General features: G+C 37.9%; 1 protein-coding gene across 4 annotated transcripts; it reads left to right on the forward strand.

Moving 5' to 3' along the window:
- Positions 1–1,140: 1,140 nt before the first annotated feature.
- Positions 1,141–21,945, forward strand: LOC148369113 (sortilin-like). Of its 4 annotated transcripts, XM_088331039.1 has the most exons (21): positions 1,160–1,230; positions 1,317–1,391; positions 1,459–1,718; positions 7,099–7,158; positions 8,538–8,611; positions 8,689–8,791; positions 8,875–9,036; positions 9,338–9,411; positions 11,468–11,517; positions 11,600–11,727; positions 12,965–13,109; positions 13,178–13,333; positions 13,798–13,898; positions 16,567–16,669; positions 16,748–16,919; positions 17,554–17,744; positions 17,846–18,035; positions 18,753–18,869; positions 19,469–19,828; positions 19,912–20,050; positions 20,616–21,945. In XM_088331039.1, the coding sequence occupies exons 2-21, from the start codon at positions 1,337–1,339 to the stop codon at positions 20,628–20,630; spliced, it is 2,655 nt and encodes an 884-aa protein (XP_088187165.1). In that variant the 5' UTR covers positions 1,160–1,230; positions 1,317–1,336; the 3' UTR covers positions 20,631–21,945. The 4 variants fall into 4 exon arrangements, with proteins under 4 accessions (XP_088187166.1, XP_088187165.1, XP_088187167.1 ...); XM_088331040.1 differs by having other exon boundaries at positions 1,141–1,230; positions 1,317–1,718; XM_088331041.1 differs by lacking the exon at positions 1,317–1,391 and having other exon boundaries at positions 1,164–1,316.
- Positions 21,946–22,249: the final 304 nt, after the last annotated feature.

Raw genomic sequence — 22,249 nt, forward strand, 5'->3', positions numbered from 1 at the left:
TTAAATGTTCATAAATCCTTAGTATGCCAGCAACTCACTATAGTTATGGTGGCACCATCTCGATCACACAGTCCAAGCATTTCTCCCGATTGATATTCTTTCTACCCTATATATTCACAAGCTGTATTTAAAACCCGAAAATAAAACAATGAAATCAGGTGATGGTAGGCAACATGTGGAAAAGGGGGGTGGCTTATGCAAGAACAAAAAAAACAAAACGAGGGGAAATCAACGGAGCAAACGTAAGCACAGACAAACATGTTCTATTTTTTGTCTTTGGGGAGGTTTTTTTGCAATAGACCTAGCCTGGAACAAACGGAAGACATCTTGGACAGTACTCAACAGTGGTTGAGGAAATATTTAAGTGGTTTGAAGCCAATAGACAAAATAGATATGGAGTGTCTCGGCTAAGTGTTCGGTTACAAGATCTCAAGATTACAAAAGAAATATGAAGGCTTCACTGCATCCACAGGTTTTTGTAAACCCTTTTTTTTATTATTATGTGGCTTTTTTTGATCGGCTTCAAACTGGTAATATATCTATTAAACCAACAACAAATCTGTAGAGCCATTTGAGAACCTAAAGAGCCGGCTCTTTTTTGTGACCCAAGCCAAAAAAGCCAGTCCTCTAAACAGATCCGGGATTCCCATTACTAAAACATGTCCTCTGTTCAGCCTTGAGGAGACGTCCTTTAGGTGGCTAGTGCGCATGCGCAATTTCCTACGGAGAGTACACTTTTCGTTTTCATTTAGTTTTATTTGACTTTTTAACTGCTTCTAAATACCGTATTCTGACGTAGTTTTTTTTTTAACCCTGGCGTGTATTTCTGTGCTAGGTTTTTAGCAATGTGTTGTTTGACTACGGTAATCACACAGACACGTAATGTATCTATGCTCCGTTATGTCGTGAGTAAATTTTCTGATCACAATAAGTCTGAGTTTGAGTGTAGCTACTTTTACTTGATAAGAAAGAAAACAAAACTTCGCTGTCAGATTATCCTACGGTAGAAAGTCTCCACAGGGTAGGGTGTTTCGTCAGAACACCTCATTCTCTGGTTACCTATTCGTGATAGTACCGCCCCCTAGTCTTGGACAAAACCAATCAAAATGATAAAATGGGTGGAGTCACGCGAGATGTGGGGCCAAATACGTCATCGCTGTCGGTGAGCGGCGGCGGTGCTTTGCTCCGCGCTTGATAAGGAGCGGAACATGCGCAGCACCTGACGTTAAGGTCCGACCGTCATTTATTTTAATTTTATTTTTAAACTTTGTTATCTAGATTTGGTGTCGTCCTTCTCACAAAAATTATCGTTGCAGGTGCGTTTTTCTGTTATTTAATGCCATCCTTACCGGCAACCCCGCAGCGACTTTCACTCCTATCAACGATTTTAGGTAGACCACACATTTTATTTTTTGTTCAAACTCTTATATAGTTGTTATCATTATTATTGGAGGGCAGCTATGGCAGCAAAATGGATGGTACTTTCGCTACGGTGTTTCCTCCTGCTATCCCTCATAACTACAACAGCCGGTACGGATTTCCTCCCGAATTTCGACAAAGCGTCCGAACGGCGGATTTTTTTCCGGAGTTCGAACCGAATCGAGAGGACCGCGGTGGCCGCTTTGCGTCACGACGTGAGGAAGAGGAGCGCCTCGCCGGACGCTTCCTGTGCCGCTCCTATAGAATTTGAAGCCAAGTTGGCCAACAACACGCACCGTGTAAGTTACCAGCCGAGCTCCTGTTACAATGCGTACGGTAAGGCTCGGCAGGTATGATAATTAGGCCTAAAATGGCTGCCGAATTGCAGGTGCGTAATAAAATAATAGAGAGTCTGAAAGTGCCGATTACGAGAGCCAAGTGTGAAATAGCAGCGCGGCTCATTATAATTGGCTCCCATACCACGTGATTAATATGTAGGTGCTGAACAGTGATGGTAGCTAAAATATGCCTTTTTTGTGGCTTGTTATTCAAACAACAACGATCATTAACAAATAAATGGAAACGATAAACAAATTTCACCAAACATTTGGACAATACAATTATATATATCAGAGCCATATCCTCCTAGTGGAAGGTGGCTAGAGTCAAGAACACATTCATATTTCTGACTCTTTCTGGGAGATTGATACCGAGGAGGGGATTCCCAGCCCCCTCGCTCAACCTAACTGATGTATTGGGGGTCATTAAGTGACCAAACCCTTCCCCTAATGCCGAGCGCCAATGTTGCAAGTCTTAGGTATGAGGCTTGAACCAGCAACCACCCAGTCTCGGGGCGGGCGCCCTACCCCTAAGGCCACAGAACTGGTACAATACAATCATACAATACATAAGCATGTGCCTAGAGAGAGTAGACTGAAGCAGAAGCTTTTAAGTGTCTACCCCAGAAGCAAAAAAATTAAAACAAATAAATTACATTTCAAACTTATAAATAATAGTACAAGCAAAATGGCCAGGCGTTGCTGGGCTTGGCTTTGCTGGCGCTGATATTCTATTTGAGCAAGTTTGTTGGGGCCGTGTTTTTATTTATTTATTTTTATTTTTTTTTCAAAAGCGCCAGAGAGCCACTAGGTAGTGCTTACTAGCAGTATGAGCGCATGCAGCTCCAGAGCTGAGGTGTTTATAGATTTTGTTGGTATTTATTTGGGGTTGCTTGACACAAACCTAGCTAAAGACACTCCCAGAAGCCTAAAATACTACTGGGTTAATTTTCACAAAAATAGGTTCAGCCATTTCAGATCTTATAGGCCACATATGAACACACACACACACACATACAAATCGGGATTTATATAATACTCTAGATCCGTGTTTTTAAACCAGTGCGCTGGGGCACACTAGTGGGCCGGGAGACCTTGTCTCGTGTGCCGCAGGATATTATCTTCCCATGAAAAAAGCGTGCTATTTTTCAGTATATTACCTTTTATTCCAGTGGTCAGCCAAAAACCTTTAACACTCATCTACCCGGCAGCAGTTTCCTATTCTTTTACCCTTTATATAATACTTCTGAGGTAGACAGGGAAATGTTATTAATAACCTCTTTTGTTTGATGAAGCTGTTTAAGATTGTACTCCAATAGAAATAATGCAGTTAATCAGTGTAAAAATATTGCTTTTATTTGTTCTTATTTGTATTGATAATTTCTTATCTAAAAAAACAAACAGAAAAAGTTAATGTAGAAGAATAAAAAGTCATACTGGCAGATCTTTTTGCTCATTTTAAGTATTATATTTATTCTATTATTATTATTTTTTTAGTATATTTTGTAAAACTCATAAATATAGCACAATCCCAAATTACTGTAAAATTATTAACCAAAATAATATCCACGGTGACCAGAAACAATGATAAAAATGTTACACTGTCAATTTAGGCAACATGATCATTTAAGCTTTAAAAATAGAATAAAATGAATTAATATCTTAACATTTTCGACAGAGTGTGTGCCTTAAGATTTTTTTCAACTAAAAAAGTGTGCCTCGGCTCAAAAAAGGTTGAGAAACACTGCTCTAGATAACAGGTGACTCCTGTAACATATAATACTCAAAGAAACTTAAGTTTATATATATGTATATGTATATATAAATGTATATGTGTGTGTGTGTGTGTGTGTGTGTGTAATATCCAAAATACGTATCATAATTATTTTTAAATTTATGTAAATTAGGGAAAAATTTAAAGTCATAATCTAAATTGTTGAATAGATTAATACCTTTCTCGGTGGCACAATGTTTTTTTTAATTTTGTGCGACGATATTGGACCTTGAAGTTCTGGATACTCCTGATGAGTGTTTATTCTGTAGAGAAACAACTGTTGGGAGTTGGTGCATACTTGCGTAGTATACTAATAATAAAACAAAAAAAAACTTTTGAAATTTGAAGATATAGTGATACTTAAATCCCTATTATTAGTACACAAAGCAAGTAAGAGCCAACTACCAACAAATATTCAACGGTTGTTACTCTGCCGAGCAGACTTTTATTGTCTCAGGGGATTCCATAACTTGACCTTAAAAATGTCCAATAGTTATAGGATTTTGGACAAATATACTAAAGATTAATATATGAAGATTATCTTTGTGTATGCTTTACCATATGAGTCACTAGTGATACTATTATAAGTTTTAAATGGCTCTTCCTTGTTTTTAATGAACCTTTATAGGGTAAAATTATTTTTTCTTCTTTTGATTTTAAATATGTCTTCTATGCAAGGAAAACAATTGTAAGAGATAAACACTTAAAAGCTTCAGCTTCACCCTACTCCCTTTAGGCACATGTTTATGTATAATACTATTCTTTTGTTCGGCTGTTTTTTTTGTACAAATATTTTGTTCCCTGTTTGTGAATTACTGGTTGAGGCTGTTTTTCTGGTGATGTGCATAAATAAACTTCAACTTCATTCACTCGACTGTATCTTCAAATTTTAACATGATGGAGTTTGTGAAATAATGTATCATGTCTGCTGAACTCATCTAAGTACCCCTAACCTATGCAAAGAAACTATGAATTATGATTTTATTAGCCATTGGAGCATCATTTTTGTTTTGGATTCTTTTTAAAGGGACGCTGTGTAATATTTGAGCACCAAATGTAGCTGTATAGTGCAGTGCAAGGGTCTCAAACATGGTGCCCGCCAGGGAGCCCCCCAAGACCAACTGAATAGCCTGCGAACTAGTTCCGAAAATATATCATGGGTGATTATTATTTTCTAGAAAATTTGATTTCTAACTGGCATGATGTTTAGCGGATAACTGAGTCTATTTTTAACATCTAATAATAATATAATATTAACATGTGATTTTACAAATGCATATCACACTGGTAGCTCTTTGCGTTAATCGGTAACAAAAAATGAGCTTCGGCTTCAAAAACATTTGAGACCCCTGGTCTAGTGCACCCAAAATCAATTGCTATAAAGCACTAGGAGGAAAAAAAACTATGGAGACTCAAAGTGACCAAACCGCACAGTTTTTCTCCTCACTTTTTTGCCCAGCTTTTCTCAACGTTTTTGTTTTTTTGGGGTACTTGTAGCAACAAAATGGCGAACATTCATATGAGCTCCCCATAGGAAAGCCTCAAGTTGGGTGAAATCAATACAATTTTCTCGGGTATTTTACACCAGTTATTGTATTATTTTCTTATTACGTATTCAAATCAATATATTTTTAATTGAATTTTTTTATCAACAATATGAATTATACACATCTGAATTGACATCTCGTCTCATCTCATTTGCTACACCGCTTATCCTCAGTAGGGTCACGGGGGTGCTGGAGCCCATCCCAGCAATCATCGGGCAGTGGGCAGGGGACACCCTGAACTGTTTGCCAGCCAATCGCAGGGCACACAGGGACAGACAACTCACTCGCTCATTCACACCTAGGGACAATTTGGACCGGCCAATTCACCTGAAATGCATGTTTTTGGAATTCCTCCCGAGTGCCGGGAGGAAACCCACGCAAGAACATACAATCTCCGCACAGGAAGTCTGGAGCTGGATTTGAACCCGCGCAGGAGGTTCCCAAGACATGAACTGTGCCTTAGTAAAATGAAAAAAAAACTATATTTAAAACTATATTTAAAACGAATTATGTCTTGGCAAGTAGCCCAAATCAGCAAAATTGTGTAATATATAAAATATGTTATAAATAATATGTTATAAATAAGTAAAAATAAAGTAATGAAATGAAATGATCTGCATCTATATAGCGCTTTTCAAGTCAATGACTTCCCAAAGCGCTTTACAATGTGCTCCACATTTCCCAATAGCGGTCTTGCAGCTATGTAAGGCGCTAACCTGCTTATTGGGGGTATTAGGGGTTCAGTGTCTTACCCAAGGACACTTCGACATGTAACACGGACGACCCAGGATTCGAACTGGGATCCCTTGATCCCAAGACGAGCGCTCTACCTCCTGAGCTACTGCCGCCCCGTACTTTTTCTGTATATTGGTAAAATAAATCTTAAAATGATCTCGTATGGTGCATAGCACATAATTTTGCTCTTTTTAAGGATAATTTTTCTTAGCTTTACTAGAAGATTAAGTTAAAAATACAGTAAAATAAAATACAATAATAGACTTCTGAAGATGTCCTTTTTCATACACAGCCCTTGGATCAATTTTTTTGTTTGTTTGGCATTTAACTCCTCTGATTGTTGGCCAAATGTCCCCATTTGATCTTCTTGTTCATTTCGCATTGACAGCAATAGTGTACCAAAGATTTGTTTTTGTGGTACAAACGCTCTTTTATTTAGTACCGTCACTGCCCTATAATAATGAGAAAGCGTAACTTGCTTTACTTGCTTCCCTGCTCTCAACCGGTTTGACCTCTATAGTGCTCTGCTGGGTGTTTGTGTTTCACCTATCTCCATTGCGTATTTTTATCTAAACTGAGCGCAATGTCTTTTGTACTGATTGAGGGCTACCAGTTAGACAGACAGTCCTGGAAGAACAATTTATCTGAAACCATCTGTTACAAAATGCTATTTTTTCAAGAAAATACACAAATCAAGTCAACTTTCCATACCAATATGTTATTGTATTTCTATAAATCATTGTTTTTTTAAGTTTTCAAATGATATCTTGTAGCCTACTAAGTAAATAACAATCCTCATCTGTGATTTATTTTTATAACAAGCCCACATGTTGCCTGACCTCTGCCCAAACTGTCAAACTGGAGAGGAAAGAGCACAAGGAAATCTTGTGATTGGCTGTGTGCTGGTTATTAGTTTGTGTTTATTTTTCCCCCATCTCTGAAGACATCCAATCCAACAGTTGTGGCTCTTAATTAAACATTTTAAAAGCAGTCATATGGACAATTACCTACTACTTCTATTGCAAAATGAACACGTTTAGTTATCACACTGGCTTTAGAAAAATGCCAACAAAAAAGACTAACAATGTTTTGTGAGTAATATTTAACTTCAAACTTCAACTTAACCCAAGTATGTACATACTGTAACCCAGAACTGGTTACAATATTTAAGAAATCCATGACAATCTGGGTAGTTTATTGAAAGGAGGATTTGTGTTTTGCTTCTGTTCAGTTTTTCATTGTGGAGGATTCTGAAAATATGCCTGTTTGTCGCTTTCTTTTTTAGCATACATTCTTTGATCTGAGTGGATCAGTGTCACTTGCCTGGGTTGGGGATGGCACAGGGGTAAGTTTCTTGTCATCTTGAAAAACTCTTTGTTTTTAAAACTGTGTTTTTGTTACTTATAGTCTTATTCAGTGTTTTGGTTGAAATTGACGTGCTTCCTCGGAAAACCTCTTTCAAAGCATGATTAATTCCCAAGTTTCACAATTATAATTACTATAACTAACTGTCATACCTTTCATGAGAATAAATCCTATATCTTCAAATTGTATTTATTTATTCATGTATAATGCCCACCTAAAATTTTGAGTTAAAACATTTATAAAATGTTGTTTAACGTTTTTCTCAGCTTTTTACACGGATCAACCTAAGCATTGTAAGTGACAAACATTGTTGAATATGTGCATTAAAGATTAAACTAATTTATTGACATCGTAAACTATGAACACAGTACCAACATGAAATGTATTCATTGTTCTTTGAAGTCTGATTAATCATCATATATACCACGGAGTTTTATTGCTCATACTTTTTTTTTTTTTGCTTTTATATATTTTTTTCAGGACACATTTCCGTTTTCTTTCTATAACATTAGTCTTTGGTACCTTGAATAAGAATAGTGTAATAATGAGATCAAATATCAATCCTTTACGTATTTCATCCATATAACTGGTGGTCTTTTGGTTAGGGTTCAGTCTTCTCACAGCCATGACTCGGGTCAGATTTGTTGCATCCAATGTTTTGCGATTTTGGTCGGCAGCTTTTTTAGTTTAGTATTTTGCTTCACACATTTACTTGCATTTTAATCTCAATAAATTTAGAGCAGAATCCCTGAGAAAAGTGCGTCGCGAACGACACATCACTGATTCAGACAGGAGTGAAGGCCCAAGGGTAAAATTCACGGTCCGCCACTGTTATGATGTCACTCCATAAAATAACGGTCAGAGTCATTTGCACACTGCTAAAACATAACATGGAAAAAGGGAAGTTATTTTGCTCAAATTAGGCTTTCTTTTGCCTTCTTAACTATATTTTCCATTTTTTTCTGTTAAAATCAAAATGGTAGTAACAGAAAATTTCAATGTATTTAGTATTTTTTCTTATTGTCTTCATTTTACTTGTTTTGGGTAAATCGAGAATAGCGATAGCTGGTAATTTTGCACATTTTAATGTTTTTCATTTTATATTTTTTAGTTTTTTTCCTGATATCTAACTATTAAATTATTATTATTTATGATTTTATTATAATATCAAAATAATTGGGTTATATTTATCATTATCATAATTACTATAATAGTTGCTATCATTATTATCAATACAGTAAAAGGTAGCTTAAGTATCTGATATGGAAGATTACTTTGCTTGTTTTTAGGTTTCCTAAAAATGAGTTCTAGGTAATGAATAAAATTAAACTTCCCTAATCCATTTCCTTTTTGTGGCAGGTCATCTTGGCTTTGACCACGTTTCAGATTCCCTTCTTCATGGTCAAATTAGGACAGTCAAAACTCTACCGAAGGTAGCCCATCTGAAGTCGGGCACTACCATTTTTTTTTTTTTTTTTTTTTTGTCTGAAGCTGACTTGATTTCTTCTAGTGAGGACTATGGCAAGACCTTTGAGGATGTCACCAACCTCATCAACAACACCTTCATTGAATCCGATTTAGGCATTGATATTGGCCCTGAAAATTCTGGCAAAGTGAGCTAACCGGGCACGTAATTCTAATGCTAGAAATATTTATTTAGGTTTATCAATCTGGGTTTTGTCTTGCGCCTTGGTAGGTAATCTTGACTGGGGAGGTGTCCGGTGGTCACAACTCTCGGATTTTTGCCTCTGGCGACTTTGCAAAGGGTTTCAACCATTTGGATCTGCCCTTCAACCCAATTTCGGTCATCATGTACAATCCTGAGAATTCCGACGTGCTCCTGGGCCTCAGCAATAAAGTAAGTAGATAAGGTTTACTCAGTTTACTGGGTACAATGGATACTTGATCAAATTAAGACTAATAGTGCAAATAATATAGGTGTCCTATTTTCAACCTAATCCAGGACATCTGACCTACATTTTTCCTCTTGAGCTTTTTTTACTGCGGCAATAACTTCCACTTGTAAATAATCAGCCGAGTGTTGTTGACACGGTGTACATTTATTAACATTGGCAAACTCTGTTCAGGTTCAACGCAGCTGAGCCAAATGGCCACACTGCGCAACTATTCACCATGTTTTCTTTTTTTTGTGTGTTTAGAAAGAGCTCTGGCTTTCAACCGATTTCGGCCAAAATTGGAAAATGTTCCATAACATGGTCTGCATGGTGAAATGGTGAGCGACCGGCCACTTGTAAACAGTACTCATTGTTTAAGTGGGCATTAAGGCTGGGCAAAAGACGTATTCTGATTTTTGAAATAAACTATGCTCTGTGAAAAGTATTCAACTTAAAGATTGCACCTCATGCAATTTTTTTTATCAATGTGAATAGTTCAACTTTTGGCTTGCAACAAACATCTCACACATACGTGCACAAAAGAGTCTATTTCACAAAAAACCCCAAAACCTAATATATATTTTTAATATGTTGAAGATGTTGATTTTTTTATTTATTAAGGAGACTTCACCGAAAACTCTTATTGAATTGGTATACAACTATTTTAATTTTTGCTATTCAGATATCCGTTACAATGAACTTTTAAACACAAAAGATCAACTACATCAGGTGTCTGGGATTTATTTGGCTAAAAGATCCATACACACCACCTTTTTTAAAATGAAATGTGTGATAGCCATGCAATATGTTTAAAACAGACAAATGCAAGTAATGTGTGCGTTTTATCTGATTTCAACACAAGTTTCATTAGTCTTCAAATTCTTTGAAATATTATTGTTATACTGTTACTTATCAAAAATGAGCATTACCTATCTTTAATATGACTCCTAGTGGAGCATAATTTTGCCTATGCCTTTGGAGTTTGGTTGAAGGTGAAATAAACTTCATATTGGCGTTAGTGTTGAAGAGAATTCGTCTCGTACGCATTCGCAGAGAATGCAGGAATCAATGTCGTCAGTACAATGTTAGTACAATGTGATCGTAGATTGGTCTTAACATTTTTTTTTTTTAAGCGAACTCCTTGAAGGACTTCCCCTTTTGGCTTAGACACACAAAACTGCAAGACTCTACACATGTAGTTTGTCACCATTGCTAGCAGTCACGCTGAACTGAGATGCATTTTTTACAATTGCTAAAGCTTCAACAAAGCTAGTTATGTTCCAGTAACCTTGGTGGGTCCAAACACAGAGTTGCAGCTGAATATCTTGCACTCTTGATAGTCACTCGTAGAATGCTTTCTTCCTGCTATACTCCGCAGGATATTTGATGCAATCGTACTCTCTCCAAATAGGCAACATAACTGAGAATGGCATTTCGATTAGCGGGTTATGGGTGGCGATTAGCTTATGCACAAAATCATTTAACAAACCTTTTTTTTTCTGAAAAAAATAAATAAATATCTGTCTGTGAGCCAGGTGGATCCATCAAAATAGCCATACGATCTAGTTAATGTATCCTTTATTTTTTGTGATCACGTTAAAGTTGATCGCGATCTCATATCATCATATCGCCGATCCTTACTGGACATGAAATGCAGAACTGGTATTAGAATAGGACAAGCTTTCTTGTAAAAAACTCAAGTGACGTCTCTAAAAGGGGTTTGTAATTGTGTATACGCACATGCCAATCATGGTCAAAGAAGTTGGCCATTGACAGAGAAACTATTTTGTCATTCATTTACAGTACACTGTATTATGTTTATGCTTACTTTCTGATTCATTTTGTTTATTTTTACGCTGTGCGAAGAAGGCACGCAACCCACCAGGATACAACACAACTCCTGCATAACATTACCTCTAGATTTTAGTTTATTTGAAGGTTGTGGTTTAGGTGCAATTTTGAACATCTTGATATTTCAGATGCAGTTCATGCCCAATTTAACAAAACTCAATGACTCACTTTTGCCACCATCAGACAAACAAGTTCATATCAATTCTCCTGGGTCTTTTTCCTGTTGCTCCACCTTGGCAGTAAAAGCTGCTTGGCAAGCAGAACTGTTTTTTTGTTCCGGAGGCAACTTCTTGTATGCTTGCCTGTTGCCCTAGCAGCATTGATTGTTGCACATCTTACATTCAAGCATGTATTTTTATGCTGTGAGTGATTGTACATCACAGCAACCGTAAAAAACAGATTTTACGAGGAGTTTTATTTATTGCATGTTGCAAAAGTTCTGCATATTTTTAAAAAACATGCTTTTTCCAGGCCACTGTTTTTCTTATAACCTACTTTGATTCATCCGCTTTAATTAAATGATCATTTCAACTTTGATTCCAGGGGGACGAAGAATACAATCTTTTTTTCAACCAATCGCAATGGATCCTGTCGTAAGTTTCATAAACGCCTCATTGCAATTAGAGATGTGACTTATCAGTAGTTTTCGAGATTAATTTCTCTTGGCTCATTCAGATGCCCGTGGAGAGCTGGAGCTCAGGAGAACGACTGATTTTGGGAAAACAAACAAGACCATTGCAACTAAGATCTATTCCTTTGGTCTTTTTGGTCGCTTTCTGTTTGCTTCTGTGATGACAGGCCAGGTGGGTCCATATTTGCGTTAGTTTATCAGCTCTTTTTAAACTGCAGTTGCGCTTATCAGTTAAATCATCATCATGGTTTTATTTGGTTACCGTAGGTTTCAGTCGAACATAAGACTGACATGGTAGTCTTTATTTTAACATTTTAGTTTTTATTCATCATGTCACAGACCAGAAACAGACACAGGACCCAATAGCGCTCGTTTACTCAGTTTTTATTAATAAAGATGGAGAGTAGGGCTTGCTTCCACGATCCAATGGTTGACGGACAAGGGTAGCAGGTGGCTGGAGACGCAGAAGTGGCACTTCCGTGTCGAGCGAGGATGGTCGTAGATTGCAGGAATACTAGTCGTTAGCCGGGACGGGAGAGCAAGGGATGTATGGAGTTCGGAAACAAGGTCGTCAACAGGTGTCAGGCAGGTAGCGGGGAAAAACAGGTCGGAAATCGGGAAGGCAGAACAGGGCAAAGTCAGGTCTGTAAACAGGTTGGCAACGGATATCAGGCAGAGAAAAACAGGACAGGAAAAGTGTCTGAATGTGAGAGCTTGCCGAGCTGGGAGCATCGGTACGCAACAATCTGACAGGGATCTCTTGAAAGCCGGGGGTTTAAAAATAGTCTAATAGCCAATCAGCTCTCAGGGCTGTTGGCGCCAATTGGGCAGTCACAGGTGCCTTAAATCGGTAATCATGACACATCAACTAAAATGTCAGATATTTGTCTCATCTTTATTAGTCTCCAAAGATGCAGCTTAATTTAAATAATTTTTTTAAAGGTTTTGTAAAAAAAGGTTTTCTTTGATGAAATAAACACTAGTAATAGACAACGAGATCCCAGTCAGATTTAATGTTGTAGTCAAATTACCTAAGTTGTTAACCCTAACACTAAATGTTTTTCCCCAAAGAGCTCAGTGTATCTGATACAAGACCATTTATCATATTGTTTGTGCTTGTGTGAGTGTATTTATGTTCTTCAGTATAAACTTTCGACTCGCGTATTTTTGACGCCTAGCTGACTCAAGTAGTCAGAAAACCTGCAGAGGTGAAAAGTAGATGTAGCAGTGTGATCCTCATTAACTCAGAGTTCTAAAAAGACAGGAAACCCCAAAACAAAGATAAATACTAAAACCTTTCCCTGGTTTGCTACGTGTTTATATCCCAAAAATAGCAGCAGATAAAATACTAGTTCGAAACTAGTACATTGGTGTATCTTCAATTGTTTACCACTGGTGTTTGTTTGCAGGCGACTGAGAGAATGATTCATGTGTCAGTGGACCAGGGCAACTCTTGGAACATGGCCCAGTTGCCAGCCATTGGCCCAAACCAGTTCTACTCCATCTTGGGCGCAAGCGATGAAATGGTCTTCATGCACGTTGACGAGCCAGAAGGTCAGTCCAGTAGCCAACGCTTCCAATTTTATACGAATCGGAGACGTAATCTTCACATGTTTCCTCAGACGACAGCATCGGCACGATTTACGTGTCAGATGACCGGGGCTTCGTCTTCTCCAAGTCTCTGGAGCGCCACCTTTACATCGCTACGGGAGGCCAAACCGACTTCACCAATATCACCTCCCTGCGAGGAGTTTTCATCACCAGCGTCCTTGGCGAAGGTAGCTTGGAGATTTAAAGCAATGGTCTGTATTAACAGTGGCTGCAAAATAACTAGCAGTTTAAGGTAAATGCTAGGGAAATGGTATGGTGCTTACTCAGTGTCAATATCGCACTTGGGTGCAGCACTTCGGCGTTGAAGTGCACACTTAACTTGAGGGGGTCTGGCTTGAAGTGAACCTATAGCTGCACTTTGCCGCTGCACTTGGTGTTGCATGTACTTCAGTTGAAGCACGCACTTTGGTGCCTAAGCACCAGCAAAGTATGCATGGCGCCAAAGTACAGCTTCGAGTTGACTTCTGGCCCGGTCCCTCAAATCAAGTGTGCACTTTGGCGCCAACGTGCAGCACAGAAGTACACACGTTGGTGCCAAAGTACGTGCGGTGCCAGGGTGCAGCGCCAAAATGTGTTACTCAAGCTCAGCCATAATCCCAGATGTAAAACAAATGTTACTATGTTGTTTTAGATAAGTCTGTGAGGACTGTGGTGACCCGAGACATGGGAGGGGAGTGGACTTTTTTGCGTCAGCCTGCCAATGTGAAGTGTATCTCAATAAACCAGGAAATGGTGAGCAGAGAATTCATAAGTGACGATATTTGTTCAACACATCTCAAATTTGTGCTAGTTGAATTTAGTAATATATTAATAAAAAACAACAACAACAAGACAAGTCACATTTATTTGTATAGTCCTTAATCACAAACAGTCTCAAAGGACTGTACAGACCACCAATATAACATCCTCCGATCTGAAAACTAAAAGAAACACATAAGCATGCGAAAAAATTAGGAAACCCTGAGAAAGGATGCCACATGAGGGCATCCCCCTCTCGGGATGACCAGGCAGCAATGGATGTTGAAAGAGCATTGACAGACAATACACAGGCAACATCGACAATAAACACAAGTAATAACTAAAATCATGCAAAAAGGCCAGTTTAAAGTATCAACAAGAATTTCAATATCTCGGCAAATGCAGCATGTTTAGGTGCCGCTCCTATGGCTCTGTGCAACATCTAGCTTCGTCCTTCTCCCTCAATTAACAATAAGTAATGGGTCGGTTAGTATGGGGAAGGGAATTCTTAATCAGAATAACTGCAAGAACAGATACCTTGTTTAGAAATACCTTCTTCATAAAAGGACTTCATAAAAATTTTCTTTAACCCTTGAGAAACATTTTGGGCTATTTAACATCCCCTTTGTTGCAAGGTTCTCACGCTCTGACACTCCCTCTTGCTTCAATGTGTCTTTTTCCTCTCCCATTTGTTCTTTTTTGTGTTTCAACTTTTGCTTAACTATTGCACCAAACTGTGAAAAAGAACAATACAGACGCTGCTCTACTTACAAATGAGATTGTTTGTAAGTTGAATTTGTTCGTAAGTTGCTCCAGTGCTATTTTTTGTATTTTTAAGGTTTATGTAGGAATGTTTAAGGCTTGTATAAGTAAACTGTACTGTTTTGTACTAAAAAATAAACATTTCATAAAATAATATGCTCTATAAAGATAAATGAAGTGAGGTTTAACTTACTTTTTGAAGATGAGCTTCAAGAGTTAGGCGACTTCCTATTCTTCCATTTTCTCAACCGCATCAATCTTACTTATTCCACTTTAATTTCAAAAGAAATACTTCGGCTTTTCTTTACACTTTACACCAACCATATTGAATAGATGCATGGGACATTAAACAATAAAAATGTCAAAGTTGTTAGTGCGCTGGAGATACAGTATAGAATGTTTACACACGAACTAGGAAGTAGAAGGCGGATTTCTTCTTCAGGGTGGATGCTTGGTGACCCCTCACAGCCCCACACGGCGGAAAGAAGCACTACAGTACTTTCCTCTACTTGGAAAAAGGTGCACACAATACAAAATCTAACTTAAAGCAATGTCCAGATATTTTTCGACATCCCCAAAAAAATGTTCATATCGACCGTATTTCGTAAGTCGCATGGTCTTTTTCATTGCATTGTTATCAGAAGCTAGTTTTTTCTAAGCAGTATGTTGTATTACCGTAAAATTCAGACTATAGGGTGCACCTGATTATAAGCCACACCCAGTGCATTTTTAAAGAAAAAAAACATACTAAGCCGCAAGTGCCTACGTTTAAACATGAGGTATTTACGAAGAAATTGGGTACACGGAAAGAGTTTTAATGATATACGGTACCTTAACCCCCTTAACGTTCCGACTGCCTGCAGGTGGTCCGCCGGACATTTGATTAACAAATACGTGTCTGTCAGATGTCACGAGTCACTGAAATATGTCATGCCACATATCAGCTTGGATTCAAGCTATGATGACTATTTCACAATATACTCATCAGATAAACATCACGATAAGTCTGAAACGAGATAAAACAATCAAGCCGGCGTAAGTCACCGTTACACCCCTTAGCCTTCTTCAACATCTTTGAATGTCCGTGAAAATGGCTTTGTTACATCAAGGACAATCCATAGAACCCTACCGTTTAAATTATTTACTCCAAAACACATGAAAATGCCAACAGATGAATCGGAATCCATCCGCCTTACACACTTCTGCTTCGTTGGACGTTGCATCTTGTAATCTGTTAGTTACACCACATTATTTCTGTTTACAAATCAACAGACTTGTAAAATTATTTCCAATATGGTAGTTAGCCCTACCTGTTTGATTGACACCTTTCCATGAGGGTCTGTTCATGCTAGTTTTATTCATGCACAAAGCGCGACGTTACATCAAACTTGGGCCTTCCTTGTATCATACCATCCACCTGTCTCACTCCTACCTTTACTTCTTAAGGGCCCCTGGCGTCCATCAGAAAAAAATTGCATGAATTAGTCGCATCATTGCATAAGCCGCAGTTGAAAGCTTGGGAAAAAAGTCGGGCTTCTTGTCCGAATTTTTCGGTATTATTTTTTTTGCCTGTAGTCTTTTATCTTTTCTGTCTTCAAAGTCTTTATCATATATTTTACCCTGAAGTGCCATGTCTAATCTTGTTGCATACAATGTTTCACAACGTTGATATTAATGACAATAAAGACAATTCTATTTTTTTCTATTCTAAAACAATGACAATTGTGTAATTCACAAAACATGACATTTTTTTCAGGAAATAGTCAGCTACCTCAATGCTAACACACAATACTGTCATTTAATATCACAATACAATAGATAATGAAATCTAATGGCTGTGGTTCAGTTCAGGGCTACGATGGCGCTTGTATTAACTGCTCCATTGTCTCGACTTGCACAGTGCAATCTTCACCTCCATGCGTCATACAGCAGTGCTATGAAGCTCAACGTACCCATGCTGCCTCTGAGTGAGCCAAATGCTGTAGGATTAATTTTAGCTCATGGTAATTATCTTTTCAAAGGAGTTTTTATGATCTGAAACCTCAAATAAAAAATTGATTATCCCACATGTATCTCAACAGGGAGTGTCGGCGTAGCCATGTCATCGCTAACCCCTGATGTGTTTGTGTCCGACGATGGAGGCTACTCTTGGATGAAGGCTTTGGATGGCCCGCATCATTATGCCATTCTGGACTCTGGTGGGCTGCTCGTGGCGGTGGAACACACTCCTGATGAACCCGTCGACAAGATCAAGTCAGTAAATCAATGATGTCAAAGCTTGGCTCTGGGGCCGGGTCCCGCCTTTGTGTTCTGAGGCGGGCTGGATCAGTTTAAGAACGTTAACTACAATTTTTCAGTTTTGTTTTTCAGTATAATGCTTTTAATGATTCAGCCTACATTAGTAACCTACCTTATATATTATAATCACGGATGACAAGGGATCTAATTTAAACACAACACATTTATTCATAAACAATAGAGAAAAAGATTTTCTTATTTGTTGGCAATTTGAATGCTGCTGACTCCAGCTCTAACTAACTCCATTTAGACTCTATTAAGCTGCTCCGGGTAAATCCAGCTAATGCAGTCTTTTTTGTTGCTCATGGTGATTCACATGTCCTGTAGCTGAAATTCACCTTTGCTGACACAAAGTCCTAAGGGTGACTTGTTCGAATGCACACACTTAACCTCTATTCTAACCTACAGTGACTTTTAGTGGTAAAATATTATAGATTGTCACCTTCATCCTTGATATGTTAATAAGTTGCCAAGAGTCATAATTTAGGATGACGCTGCAGCTATGACAAAGTATGCATTTGAGTTCCAGACAAAAGATGGACTTTTTTTTTACGGTGTTTGAGTTTGTCTGCCTTTGGTGTGCTGTCAGGTTTTCCACAGATGAAGGACAGTGTTGGCACACGTACACGTTCACTGATGAGCCCATTTTCTTCACGGGCTTGGCATCGGAACCAGGGGCCCGCTCAATGAACGTCAGCATCTGGGGCTACAAAACCGGCATCCTTAGCCAAAACTGGATCTCCATAACCATTGACTTCCGGGATCTCCTCACCAAAAACTGTAAGTGGATGTGAGACTTTTGAACAATTTTATTTGGGAAAAAAGAAGCCACAATATAATCAAGTTTTACTTTACTAAAGTCAAGTTGGCTTTGTCTGCAGGTGAGGATTCCGATTACGTTCAATGGTTGTCACACTCTGACAACGTCAGCGACCCCAACAACGGGTGCATCTTGGGCTACAAAGAAACGTTTCGGCGTCTCTGCAAGGATTCCTTTTGCTATAACGGACGGGATTATTTAATCAGCAAGCAGCCGACACCTTGCCCATGTTCTTTGGATGACTACCTTTGGTAAGACTGAAGACACACGGATTAGTTGCACAAGGAGCATTAGTGTTTTCTACACTACTCCAAAGATTTAACCCTGAAAATGAAAACAAATATTTGAAAACAAAAAGTGCCCAATTGCGAATATCAGAGGTGTGTACTTAAATCGGGAAAATGTTAATTCCCTCACACACTTTTTTGTGTAGGAAGGTACATGCAAAAAAAGAATTACGCATGCCATTGGTAGAATTCCCCCCCCTTTTTTAGTTCCAGTAAATTACCCCACAATAAAACTCCATACTGTTTTCCACATTGGGATTAGCTAACAAGTGTCAGAGGAGTTATTTGTAAAAAAAGAAAAAAAAGATCACTATTGGTATAGTTTAGTTTAATTTAGTTTAATGTTGTAAGCAAATGCTTGGATCCATAAATGTTTTTAAATAAAATAATGGTTTGTACTTCATGGATTTCACCTATTACTCATATTTTTGGAACTTCTAAATAAAGCATCAACAAACCAAGAGATTACTGTATAAATTTCTTATTTTGAGTTATTTCTCTTTGACAACTTGTGTTAGTTTAATAGATCCAGGTTAGTTGAATTGGTAGTGTGGCTGTGTGACACAAACTCTCAAGTCAAATGATATTAAAACTACCTTTTGAACAAATTAGTTACTCACAGACCATTAACCATTTCAAATCGTTGTGAGTAATATTGGCTTTTTCTCCTTGTCAACGCAGTGATTTTGGATTTTATCGAAAAGAGAATAGTTCGGTGTGTGTGGAACAGCCAGACCTAATGGGCAAAGTTCTGGAGTTTTGTCTGCACGGCCATGAGGAACAACTGCGGACCCAAGGGTAAATAAACCTAGTGAGGTTCCATTTCTGACAGCTTTATTTATTTAGTTAGTTATTTAACCTTTACACTGTGCACTGCAATTACTCAAAAATTAGTTCAGTATTATTAACACCAAGGTAGATAGATTATTAATAGGTGCTTGTATTTCCTGTGTGGATGGTTTTTCATTGGTTGCCTATTGTTAAGTTGAAACTTTAGTAGACACTCGAAATAAGAATAGAAGACATCATTGGATTTTGAACTTGCAAGGAGGGAGAGAAGACTTCAGATAAGGAACTCCTTCCCCGCTCTGAGGCTATCCCCTGTGCCCCCGCTTCTTATCAAATCTTCAGGGTTACAAATATCAGATCAGCCCTAAGCAATGTGAAAATCTAAGAAAAGCAATATTATTGGCCAATAGCAACCAAGATGTAATAGTCGAAACAACTAACAACAGTGCGTAATAATAGTCAAAAGAAAGAACTGGCCACCTAAGTAAGATCCTTTGCAGTTTTCCAATATTAAAAACAGGATAAACTTATCTGTTAATTATGAAATGTTTTAAATCATATGCTTTGTTGAGGATTTTTTTTTTACCAAACATTATATCTTTTCACAGCTACAGAAAAATCCCAGGTGATAAATGTGAAGGAGGTACCATTCCTAAACGGAAAGAAATTGACTTAAGCGAGAGGTGTGTGAGTGATCTGCTGGGCTCGACCAAGGTTAGTAAAAGCTTTTATTTTAACATTTTTCCCCAGCTTTTATTCGTGACTCTTTTTATTCTTGATTTATTATATTCATTCTTTTCTTTCTTTTATTTTTACCTCTTTTATTTATATTTTACTAAACCTTTTTTTAACAAACAGCAAGACGGCCATGCTTCAAAATCTGTAGCCATTGTAATCGCTATAATAATCATGCTACTGAGTGTGGCCGCCGGAGTTCTCTTCATCAAGAAATACGTCTGCGGTGGCAGGTTAGAGTGCTTTTTCCGCTGCCGAACAATTGATCCCAATTGTTCTTGTTATACGAGTCAGGCTTGGCTTTTGTTCCCGGCAGGTTTTTGGTCCACAGGTACTCTGTGCTGCAGCAACACGCCAACGAAAATGCGGAAGCCCCAGAAGAGCAGCTTGACGACCAACTGGACAGCAGCCACAGCGCCAACGGAAAGATTGACTTTCACGATGATTCAGATGAGGTCTGCTGAAGTTGCTTTGTGTCTGTTAACAATTTGCTCGGACAAATACATAACAGGGCAGCAGAGTGGTTAGCATGTCCACGGCAGAGTTCTGAGATCATGGGATCGAACCTTCCTGTGCGAAGTTTGCATGTTCTCGCCGTGCTAGCGTGGGTTTCCTCCGGGCACTCCGGTTTCCTCCCACATTCCAAAAACATGCATGTCAGGTTAATTGGTCCCTAGGTGTGAATGAGTCTCTGTGTGCCTTGCGACTGGCTGACAACCAGTTCAGGGTGTCCCCTGCCCACTGTGATCCGGGGATGGGCTCCGGCACCCCGCGACCCTACTGAGGATAAGCAGTGCAGATAATGCATGGATGGAAATAAATAAGATAGGATTCCTTAGAAATTGAGCATTTTGTAATTGACAGCTGTCTATTTTTCTCTTAATGTTTTCAGACAATGAATGATTATGTTTACATTCATTATTATATTCATATTTTTCATTATTATTATTATGAGCAGTACCATCTTGATGCATATACCAATTATTTTTCATCTGAATTTTTTTTTCGTTTTGATTCTAGGACATGTTGCAGTAATAGCAAAAAAGCTGTCCATCATCTACAACAAAGAGGTTTCCAACCTTCCGCTGGGGTTACAAGACGCTTTCATCCGTGGCACGACTTCTTCCTTGGGATTGATTTTTTTTATTTTTATCTAGCGTCACTGCGCTGTCCTTTTCCCAAAGTTAACTAATGTACAAGCTCAGAATTGAGGATAATTTTTGGGGGAGGAAATGTATATGAAATTGCAACTTTGAAGTAAGTACCTCAAGTACAGATTTCTATTTAATAGCAATAATATGTGCTTGCTTTGTTACATTTGTGTCAAAAAGCTTCCTTAATGTGTGAGGGGTACACGATTTTCCAGGCTTTATAATTCATATTTGACTGTTAACACTCCAATTGGAACTCCAGAAATTTGATCATTTCAGCAGTTTCATACTCAAAAATATTGGAATAGTTGGGATACCATGGAAAGTTGGGATGGCAATTGTAAAGTCCGTGTGATTATTTACAAGAAAACGTAAATAATGGACACTTTGTAAGAAAGGTTGGCAAATGGGTAAATAAGTCATTTTTACATTTGTAATACTTATTATTGTTCTCCCTCTATATATTTAAATCTCTGTACTACTGATACAATTAGCTTGAAGTTAAGGTTTTAAGAGACTTTGGAGATTTATTTCTGCTGAAAAAAGTTTCCTTTCCGGGTTTTTCAGCAGCGACTCTCGAATGTATTGTAACATAATGAAAATCATTTTCAAAGGGCTCTCGCGTCGGCGTATTTGGATATAATCAACTGATAAAAATAGATTGAGTTTTATAGTCGTACTTCATTTGTAGAAAGATTAACTCGTCAATGATATGTAATATGTGCTGGTTAAATTTGTTTTATTCTGTCTTCTTGAAACATTTGCACTTTCATACTTTTTTGTATTTATTTGTTCTTGCCGCAGTCAGCGTGCGGTAAACATGGTTTGGGTTTGTACTGAAAATTGTGCTAAATAAGCATAAGTGCCTTGGTCATTTTAAATATTTACACGTAAAAAAAAAACAACAAGAAAATGAACATCAAATCTAAGTTTCAGGCTCTGTGGATTCCCAATTTGTAGATCAGTTACTATTTACATAAGCAACCCCTTTTGTAAAAGAATTTGAATATTTATTTCAGACGGTGTCTAAGAAGAACTGAAACAACTATGCTATTAGACAAACAAATGCGAAAATGTGAATACTTTTATCATAAAATAAAAACAATAGGGATTGTAAAAATGTATTTTGTGTCTGCTGTTTTTATCATTTCTGGCAATTTTATTTACGGGCTTGCCAATAAATTTCTATTGTTCCAGTATTTGAATCTTATGGTTGACTTTTGTTTGGTTAGTTTCAAACCTTTCTTTTTAAACAAATGCCTGTATTTCAGAAAAGAAAAGTGATACATTCATGTTCACACGTCTACATAAGAGGAATTTTAAAAACCTCTTAGAATTGAATACCGTTCTAGAACTATTTGGAGAATATGGACTGTTTGGGTCTCTTTTGAAAAGTAAAGACTCTGAAGTTTTGTCCCAAACTGAAATGGTCACAACAGGTGTTACTAACATGAAGTCATCTGAGTTGGAACACACAGAAATGGAAGGTTTTTTTCCATTGCA

Source organism: Urocampus carinirostris, chromosome 3 (genome assembly GCF_059441175.1).
Source record: "Urocampus carinirostris isolate Australia breed hairy pipefish chromosome 3, RoL_Ucar_1.0, whole genome shotgun sequence".
NCBI lineage: Eukaryota > Metazoa > Chordata > Actinopteri > Syngnathiformes > Syngnathidae > Urocampus > Urocampus carinirostris.

Bases quoted from the DNA above. Each gene is read 5' to 3' on its own strand.
- LOC148369113 (XM_088331039.1), top strand. From the start codon at position 1,337: ATGCCATCCTTACCGGCAACCCCGCAGCGACTTTCACTCCTATCAACG. The intron at 11,518-11,599 runs GTAAGTTTCATA...TGGCTCATTCAG, and splicing joins CAATCGCAATGGATCCTGTC to ATGCCCGTGGAGAGCTGGAG. The intron at 16,920-17,553 runs GTCAGTAAATCA...GTGTGCTGTCAG, and splicing joins GAACCCGTCGACAAGATCAA to GTTTTCCACAGATGAAGGAC.